The sequence below is a fragment of the Buteo buteo genome, chromosome Z, assembly GCF_964188355.1.
Source record: "Buteo buteo chromosome Z, bButBut1.hap1.1, whole genome shotgun sequence".
In the NCBI taxonomy this organism is placed as follows: Eukaryota; Metazoa; Chordata; class Aves; order Accipitriformes; family Accipitridae; genus Buteo; species Buteo buteo.
The window spans coordinates 29,523,741-29,533,198 of NC_134204.1; the positions used below are offsets into that span (position 1 = coordinate 29,523,741).

Below are 9,458 nucleotides of genomic sequence, written 5' to 3' on the forward strand. Positions count from 1 at the left end.
CAAAAAACAAGACGCAGAAACACATCTTATGTCTGACCCAGCCCTGTCTCAGCCACGTTGGCTAAGCTAGGCTTTTCAGGTAGCCTAGCTTAGCTATGTATCCACCTCTACTGTGCAGGCTACAGGCAGCATCAGCAGAAAATGATTGTCCCAAGCGTAAACCAAGCCTTTTGGTTGGTGATTTCATGGAATAGTACATTTAAGAAAAAGGTCTTGCTTAAACTGTAGATTTTAGAATCTGTGAATTGAATGTGAGAGTTACTCCTGTGCTTTTACACAGCATACAACCACCAGCGTCATAATCTACACTTACCATGTAAAGAGTCATGATGTTAATGCTCAAGTAGCTCATGATATTGCTGTAGTGCTAAAGAGGATATATGATTTAGCATCTCTGAAGATTTGGGTTCCTTTTGTCCAGATGCAGCTCTGATTGCCCTGAGTTATACATGCTAAACAAATCAATTTCTTTCTGCTGACCTGCATTTCTAACTCTTCTACCCCCCAGGCAGAAACCATGTGGTTTACACTGGAATTTGGGCTTGAGAGCCCAACAAATCAGAGATCCAAATTAGATCCAGTTTGTTGTTTGCAGCTTAGAACTACCCATTTACTATTACTAGTTTTTAGAAAGCTAAAACTAGCAACATAGCAGATTAAGATGAGTCCCATAAATCCCCGCTTCAGCCAGGCCATTAATGGAGATTTAGTTTCTTTTCAGAGTGCATGAAGACTCATTTCTTTTCTTCTTTTTTCTTTCTTTTTTTTTCTTCTCCCAAGGGGGGATTGTATGAAACTGTGAACGAGGTGTACAAAATTGTCATTCCCATACTGGAAGCGCATAGAGACTTCAGGAAGCTTACCTTGACACACAGCAAGCTACAGAAGGCCTTTGACAGCATTATTAATAAGGTACTTGTGAGGCAAGGCACCGTTAGTAAGACACATTGCTGGGTTGCACTGTTTGTTTAGGACTGGTGATAATAAAACTGTTCATGTGAAATAGATCCATTTCCTTTTTCTAACAAAAACTTCCATCTGCTTTGGCCTACCTACAAAGGGTAGTCTACAGTGAAAAGAGGCTCTGTCCTCTTCTGTAGGAAAAAGCAGAGATGAATATAAAACTGGTTTAGAGTTACAGAAAAATAGCTGAACAGGTCAAACTTAGAATAAGAATGTGCATGACTCCACTTGGCCACATCTATTTAAGAAAAATAACTTTATTGTCAATTAACTAGTGTTTTCAGTTATAAAACAGAAGAAATACAAAAGCCTGCCTAAATTCTCAGCACTCATACTGCCCCTTTCCTTATCTTTCTTCAGAAGAATCTTATTGCTGAGTCTAGTCAGTTTCAAATTCTTATCAATTTTCATTGCAAATTTTTTATTTTGTTAATGTGTATCCAATGGAATTAAAAAATAATGTTATTATGTTTTGCAAAAGTCACTTCATGATTAGCCTAAATTTTAAGTTAGATTTCAGTCAAATGTCCCCTTAAATTGTATGCTTTCCTTCATGAACATGTGCTTCTAATCCATCAGCACTGATGATGCATAGAATTGGCTCTAAAATAAGGAAAATGTAGGATTAGTGGGTTTTCTTATATGTCAATTTGGAAAAAAATGTTGACATAAAAAAATAAGTAATTGTAAATTTCCTCTTTCTTTTTATCAATTAGGGTCAAAAGCGAATGTTTGGAACTTACTTCCGTGTTGGTTTCTATGGATCCAAATTTGGGGACTTGGATGAACAGGAATTTGTTTATAAGGAGCCTGCAATTACCAAACTGCCTGAGATTTCTCACAGATTAGAGGTAAAGAAAAAAAATTGCATTAATATGATCTCCAATGTTACATTATACTTTCTAATGAACCTACACAGTTCTAATAGTATTATTGCTATATGAAAATCAGTAACAAACTGATTTGTACCATGGATTATTTCCTTGGTATATATCCTTTCCATTGTAGCCCTTTTTACAGCATAATGATGAAAGCGATGCATTCTATTCAGGCCATGTCTCTTATGGGCAGGCCTGTAATATATCGAATGGTTTGATTTGAGTATGCCAGATATTTGCTTTGTATCTTTTCAGCTTTTTCATGGAACTGCAATGTTCCCTTCTGATCACTTTACCTTAAGTTCTGCTTTTTTTGTGAGCAGCTCACACTGATCTTTGTTGAAGATGCCTTGCCCTGGCCAGCTGTGGTTCATGAAGCAGTATACTGACTGTACAGAGCCCAGAAATTGTCATGGTTACTTCTTTCTCCTAGAAGCACACAGATCATTAGCAGTGTAACAAACACTCTGGGGTAATTGTGTTTCCTTTCCAGGGATTTTATGGCCAGTGTTTTGGGGAGGATGCTGTGGAAGTGATTAAGGACTCTGCTCCTGTCGACAAAAGAAAGCTGGATCCTAATAAGGTAGGGAAACACTACTGAGAGTGTTGAGTGCTTTGTCACAGAAAAGGAAGGAAGAGGAAACAGAAAAGGAACTTTCGTGTTCAAACATTAAGGCACCCAAAAAAACCCCAACTTGGCTGTATCTCTGTGTCCAGGGATGTCCTTAAAGCCTCTGTGAAGGGCTCAGTTTGGTAGCTTGTAACAGAGTGTGGAAATTAGAAGTTCTGACCTCTGGTCCCTGCTTTGGTTCTGATCCCCAGGCTTAAGCTGTGCCTTCCCCAGAGGCAAGTTTTGTCAGCTCTGAAGAAGAGAAGGAGCTCTGAAGGATCTGCAGCTTTGTGCTCTTCCAGACCATGCTTAGCCAATGTGAACTATGGGATATTTCACATACGCCATTCCTTTTACAATTCTTGGATTGTAAAGTACTGTAATGGTTCTTCCCTCTTTTCTCAGGCATACATACAAATTACTTTTGTGGAGCCATATTTTGATGAGTATGAGATGAAAGACAGGGTAACCTATTTTGAGAAGAACTTCAACCTCTGTCGGTTCATGTACACCACACCTTTCACCATGGATGGGCGCCCCAGAGGAGAGCTTAGTGAGCAATACAAGAGGAACACCATCCTAACCACAATGCATGCCTTCCCCTACATCAAAACTAGAATCAATGTCATCCAAAAAGAAGAGGTAATTGGGTTTTGAGGACAGATGTAATTCCTCAGGGGCTGAAGAAGTCTCTAGGTGGGAAGATTTTCAAATTCTATGATTGGTAGAAGAAAAGAAGGCTGAATTTCTCAGACATGTTATGCTTATAAATAGGAGTGGCATAGAGTGGGTAGACCAAGATGGGTATTTACTATGGACAAGAGAAGCTAGTGAGGGTATATTCTTCTTTTGACCCCGCAGTTGTAATGCTGTGTAGGAGGATGTCTGGAGCTTTGTTTATGGCTGTACTTCTAGCTGATAAAGTACAGTCAAAGAACTAAATTTGGCTCAGAGCTGGTTTGGAGACAGGGAAGTTTTATAAAGGTAGAAAGTGCAAAACCATTTCAGACTTGAAGTCAGTAACTTAGAATAATAATGAATTTACGCAAACAGGGAGTCAGATCCACATGCTATTCTTGCACATGGTAAGATGTCAGAGAGCTTTGCATCAGATGCAGTATCTACCAAGGTGACATTTAGATTGAACAGTCTTCCTTGGTTTCACAGCTACTGCTTTTGGCATGGGCAAATGACAATGGTATTGCCAGGTTAGAACAGGTCAACTGCATGCATGATTCATGTAATGAATCATCTTTTCCTCCATCTCCGTTAGTTTATTTTGACCCCAATTGAAGTCGCTATTGAAGATATGCGGAAAAAAACACAGGAACTAACTGCAGCCACCAACCAAGAACCACCAGATGCCAAAATGCTCCAAATGGTTTTGCAGGGCTCAGTTGGAGCCACTGTAAATCAGGTAAGGGAACCAAATAAGCCAGGTGAAGAATTGCTGCATACTTTTCTCAATGTGCTTTCTTTTTCACTCTGAGCTCTTGCAGTGGAAGAAGTACATCTAGTCAGACACATATAGTCACAATGTGCATTTAAACTTCATCCCTTGATATTTAGTCATTGTATAGTGTTCATTAGGTATGCTTTTGATGAAAGTGCTTTTGGAAGAGCTGTCTTGGTTGTAGGTGCAGAAACTCACAGAAGCCTTGTGAATGCATCCAAGGTTTTTCCATTTCTAGCACACTAGTCAACTCAGCCATTTTGTTCAGTCAAGGTGTATCCTTGGGGAATGGCTATAAAAATAACAATTCTGCTGTGGCACCACTGCAAACTCACAGTTTCACAGAAAAGAAATGAGGTCAAGACCTGAGTGCCCCAAAAGAAAGTTGAGATACAATAATTATGTCTGCTAATAAAAAAAGGCAAATTAAAAAAAAACTAAAATGAAAGAATAAAGACACAACTGAGAGAAAAGTTGTTATTATCCACGGTTTCACAGAGCTTTGTTTCTTTGCTGAAAGCCTGAATACTTTCACTTTCTCCAGATTCTTCATCAACCAAAGCTTCTAGTCTGAAGTAACATATTGTTGTAAGCTTTGGAAAGAGTGGTCCTTTTCTGCGCTGGGCTTATTTAACTCCCTTGGGGTCTTGTAATGCCACACGTAGAAGCTGTGTTTATCTCATGTAACCAGGTTTGGCAGCAGAGCTATCCCACCTCTTCTCTGCTGAGTAGAATTTGTCAGTTCCCTTTTTTGTGGGGCTAGAGGTGAAATAAATACAGGAGAGGATAAAATATGATGGGCAAAAACTGCTTGCCAAAGGAAAAATTGCGGCGGGGGGGTGGGAGAGGAGCAAAAACCCATCCTGTTATGGTGACTACACATAGTTTTGTTTTGTTTCGTAATTCCGTTCATGAAAGAACAAACAGCTTAACCAAACGTGTGGTCTGTTTTCAGTGTAAGCAGGTGTTTTCTGACATTTTCCTGTGTTATTTTTGTAAGGGACCGCTAGAGGTAGCACAAGTGTTCCTGGCTGAAATTCCAGCAGATCCCAAACTTTATCGACATCACAACAAGCTGAGGTTGTGCTTCAAAGAGTTTATAATGAGGTCAGTAAAACAAAATTGAAGTGCTGAATTGCATCAATAAAGCCAATAATCACAATAATGCAACGATAATATGACTGTGTGATTAATTATGCAAGTTAGCATCATGAATCCTGGCATCTCACGCTTTAGACTCTTGGTCCAGACTTGTTATCTCTGCTTCATGGTCAGTGCTTTGGTAGGCTTTGCATCCCAAATAGGAGCAAATTTTAACACTTCAAACTAATTATGTAGAAATTAAGATCTTCCATTTGTTTTATCCTCTGATATTTTACAGAAATCAAGCATTTCAGACTATTGCCTTGATTTTATTTTTAATAAAATGACATTTTTATGTAGGAAGCTGTTCATAAGAAAACATTTGACCCTATCTGTCAAGCAGACGCATCGGTAGTGGTAGACACATATGGCCTTTGCTTTAGATATGCTTGTAGATCTTAACAAGCATACCCACATAGCAAGATATTCATCTCCTTAGTCCAAAGAAAGCATAATTGCTGAAGGCTAAGTTTGAGTTAAATAAAAATGAGCCTTATGCAGAAGATACAGCCTCTACTCTCTGCTGTTGTCACTTGCATCTGTTTACAGTAAGTAGGCAGGTAGCTTAGTATTCTGCAGTCATTAAATTTGTTATTAGCTCCCTCATGCATTTCTAATGTCTTAAAAATACACCTCAATTTGTGTACTTGGGAAAGACAGAGGTTTCTTATTAGTTCGTTATCATTGTGGACTTGACAAGTTATCAGAGGAATGCCTAGCCCAGAGGAGGTGGATCCTTGGCCATTCATATTACCTAACACAAAGTTAATGATTTTAACGGAAGTAGGCGACACGTCATACCTTTTTTGTTTCTTTCCTTTTGCCTAGGTGTGGTGAAGCAGTGGAGAAGAACAAGCGCCTTATTACTGCTGACCAGCGGGAGTATCAGCTAGAGCTCAGAAAGAACTACGGGAAGCTGAAAGAGAACCTTAGGCCCATGATTGAGAGGAAGATCCCAGAGCTGTACAAACCTGTAGTGAAAGTCCATAGCACAAGGTACAGTTAGGGCAGGGTTATCTGTTGTAGCTATACAAAAAGATGCCATTTTTTTCAGGGAGCAAAGGCAGTTTTACTGGCAGCTAAAAACAGGCCATGATATAGACTGCCAGCTTCAGACTTCTTGGTTAATGAAGTCTGCTGACTTCCACTGGAGCTGAATGTAGTCGCTAACTGTGTTTCTCAAGCTGCTTATATTCCTGGGGTAGAGGATTTATGTCATTTTAGTGCATTGTTAGAGAAGTCTTCCCCCTCGCCCTAATGAAAAGATATCGGAAACATCTTGCCATTTCTTCACCATTTGAAGCCAGGAAGGAGATAGAACAGGTATGTGTTTTGAACACATGACACCATGTGGTGTTAGCCAGCATGAAGTAAGAATGATCCTTTCACTCACAGATAACATAGTTAGGTTTAGTCCCATGACTGAGACAGAAGACTCTTAACTTATGTTCTTTACTTACGAATATACACTTCTTCACAAAGCCACTGTGTCCAGTGTGGGGTGGGAGTGGAAGAAGTAATATACCTCTAACCTGCCAACATATAACATGCTTCAGGTGATGATTTGTCAGCTGCTCCTTTTCACAAGGCAGATAATTCTTGGATTCTTTTTCATTTGCCCACTTTATTTATGGATCCATTTCATTGCAGGGAATCTTTTCGTAACCACAGTTTTAGGAAATACGATGCCCAGACTTCTTCACAAAGCACCTAAGGACTAGCAACTTTGGCCAAGAAAGAGCTTCATGCTGCACGCCAGAAGTCATGGGGTATTCAACATCTATGAAACCAGAAACGTCTCACAAGACAGCATGTGCACTTTCTGGACAGCTTGCAGAAAAGCATTTACACAAGATCACTGCATGAACGCTGGGGGTTGACTCTTCATCAACCACATCTCATGAAGGCTTGGGAAGGAAGGGGATGCTTTTTAGATACTTTTTGTATATTGTAAAATAATCACATAATGTGGAGGGGTGGACCATTAGAGTGGTCAGTGGCATGAGGTCAGTCACCACTAGCTAACAGACACAGAACTGCATGATTTGGTTGAGGTGTTACATGAGTCCAAATAATGTGTCTATGGGACACTGACAAATTATGTCTATTTACAGTCCTTTTCCAAGACAGCATTTATCCATGTGCTTTTGGCAATGGAGCACATTCTGCAAGTTAATCACATGCTTAAATGCTGTCTTAATGAGGAGGGACATGGTTCCCTGCTCAGTGTTTGCTGAGCTGGAGCTGTAGGAAAGAATAATTTCCTCAACTGGTTTCTGTCACCAGTTTCTATCATGGTCTTCACTGCAGGGAGAGTTCTGCACAAGTTTTCTCAACCAAAGCTTGGGAAGCAAGAAGTAGCAATAAATAACTCTTATAGATCTTCTACATTTTTTTCCTAAGTATGGGGACTACTACTTGACATGCCACTGGATTTCTTAATAATCAGTGTCATGTTTAGCAGAGCTAACAAGTAATAGTTTAAAAAGAAGACGCTAAGCTATGAGTGATTCTTCTACTACACAATGGTGTTATGTAGGTAACTTTATCTAAAATTAACTACAGAAGCACACAGTGAGGATTTCCTACAGGGCACTTCACTCAGGCTTTACTGCAGCTTAAGAGAAATTAGCACATAATTTATAATGCCTAATGCTTAGTATTTTCTGAACCCTGAGCAAACATTTTACTAAGTAAACTTTACAGCACTCCTCTGAAGTAAGGAAATATTATTACAATTTTGCAGATGAGGATGTTGAGAGAGAGAAAGAGATTAGGACTTTGGAACTCATTTAGTGAGGCAATGGCAGAGGCATCATTTGTATTGTGACCATGCTTACCATGTAATGTTTGTATTTTGAAACAAAGATCTATGAAAGCGTCCCTTGATATTACTTCCTTCCCTCTACCTTTTCAGGGTTTTGGAAATTATGGTTTAATGCTGATTAAAGTAACCAATACCGCTTGCCCAAACACATAATTTAATGTTAAAATTAAATGGAACAGTGGAATTAAGTTTTTCCTTTGTACTTCATTTTAGAAAATTACAGTGAACTTTCTCAGAGCTGACGCCCTGTGTTTCTAAATGCAAAGCCTCTTTGCTCCAAAAGTATACGGGAGATTGAGGCTTCTGCTTATAGTGGAAACATTTTGACTTCTTATGGTCAGCTGTAGCCTTGCTGTTTGATAAGAGGAATTTTCCCAGCACTTCATTGACATTTGAGCGAGTCAGATTTTGAATGTGCTGTGTAGAAGATTCACAGGGATCATCAAACAAGATGAGATGTGGAAAGAGGTGAAATAAACCCTGTACTTACACAGCACTTGGAGTGTAAGAAAGCATTTCCCTCCTCATGCATAGTATTGTTAAATGCAATAATCAGGAATAAGTACTCCATGATTTTGAAGTGAATGCATCCAAAGTACATAAACAAGTGGTATTAAGAGCTCAAAGCAAAATATGCCTCCATGGAGTGGCTTCTCTGTATACAAGTTGCTTTGAAACAGTTCTAAGTTGAAAAGATCATTAATTTCCCAAAGCTTGGAAGCTATGAGATCTCTGCCTATCAGAAACTAGACCCTTATCTATTGTCTTTAACAGTCTGTTCAGGAGGAAGGTCAGAATACTGTTGTCACTCCCATAATCCAAACTCATTGTTTACAAGATGCTTATAGTTTACAGCCTAAATAACAGAAACCTCAGGGAAACGAAAAACCCCTACAGGTGTACAATATACTAGGTAAAAGTAAGGTAGTGTTTCGTGTTGTGTGGTCCTTGAACTGAAACAATACTCAGGATAATATGAATACTGAAGGACTCTTCACTCACATTTTACAAGCTGAGCACCCCTCAACCAGCTGGCCAGTCTTGCCCTCAGTTTGTAGCTCATGTTACCCCTTCTACAAATAAAACATGGTTTGTACATTTCTTTCATGAGTTGAATTGTGTGAAATGTAAATTTTTTACTGTATGTTATTCATTTTGCAATAAAGTGACTGTTTCACAGGATGTTCAGAAGTGCCTTTGTGTTGCACCTTATACCTCTATAGAATCCAGCTGGAAAGAAAATTTCAGTAGGAACAACCTTTTATTGTAGAAGCATCATTCAGCAGAAAATTAAAATATTTGGGCAGGGGAGGTGTTGGTCTGTCTCAGGGTAAATTGTGTCTGTTGCAGGGGTAACAGGCAACAGCTTGCTTCTTAACTTCCTTTTTCATTCAGTGTCTGCGAAAAATGACAGTGGGAAGCTTAGTGATGGTAGTGCCCTTCTTTCCTCCTCGAGTGTGTAGGTGTAGAGTAGAAACACGGAATGACACACCATCTGGGTGATTCAAGACTAAGGAGAGCTCTGTGTGTCCACACTAGTTAGGTCCAGGGCTAAGCAACTGAGGCTGTCACGGGGGAACCAGC

The 9,458-nt window shown here is 39.4% G+C and overlaps 1 protein-coding gene across 6 annotated transcripts in view; it reads left to right on the forward strand.

Annotated features, from left to right (window-relative positions):
• The window catches only part of DOCK8 (dedicator of cytokinesis 8), a 95,666-nt gene extending 86,619 nt beyond the window's left edge, over positions 1 to 9,047 (forward strand). For all 6 annotated transcript variants that reach the window (XM_075019898.1, XM_075019892.1, XM_075019896.1 and 3 more), the window contains 8 exons: positions 781 to 912; positions 1,680 to 1,814; positions 2,335 to 2,424; positions 2,857 to 3,093; positions 3,725 to 3,868; positions 4,905 to 5,011; positions 5,876 to 6,043; positions 6,698 to 9,047. In XM_075019898.1, coding sequence (XP_074875999.1) covers positions 781 to 912; positions 1,680 to 1,814; positions 2,335 to 2,424; positions 2,857 to 3,093; positions 3,725 to 3,868; positions 4,905 to 5,011; positions 5,876 to 6,043; positions 6,698 to 6,761 — 1,077 coding nt within the window. In that variant the 3' untranslated portion in view covers positions 6,762 to 9,047. The remainder of the gene's footprint in view (positions 1 to 780; positions 913 to 1,679; positions 1,815 to 2,334; positions 2,425 to 2,856; positions 3,094 to 3,724; positions 3,869 to 4,904; positions 5,012 to 5,875; positions 6,044 to 6,697) is intronic.
• The last annotated feature ends 411 nt before the right edge of the window (positions 9,048 to 9,458 follow it).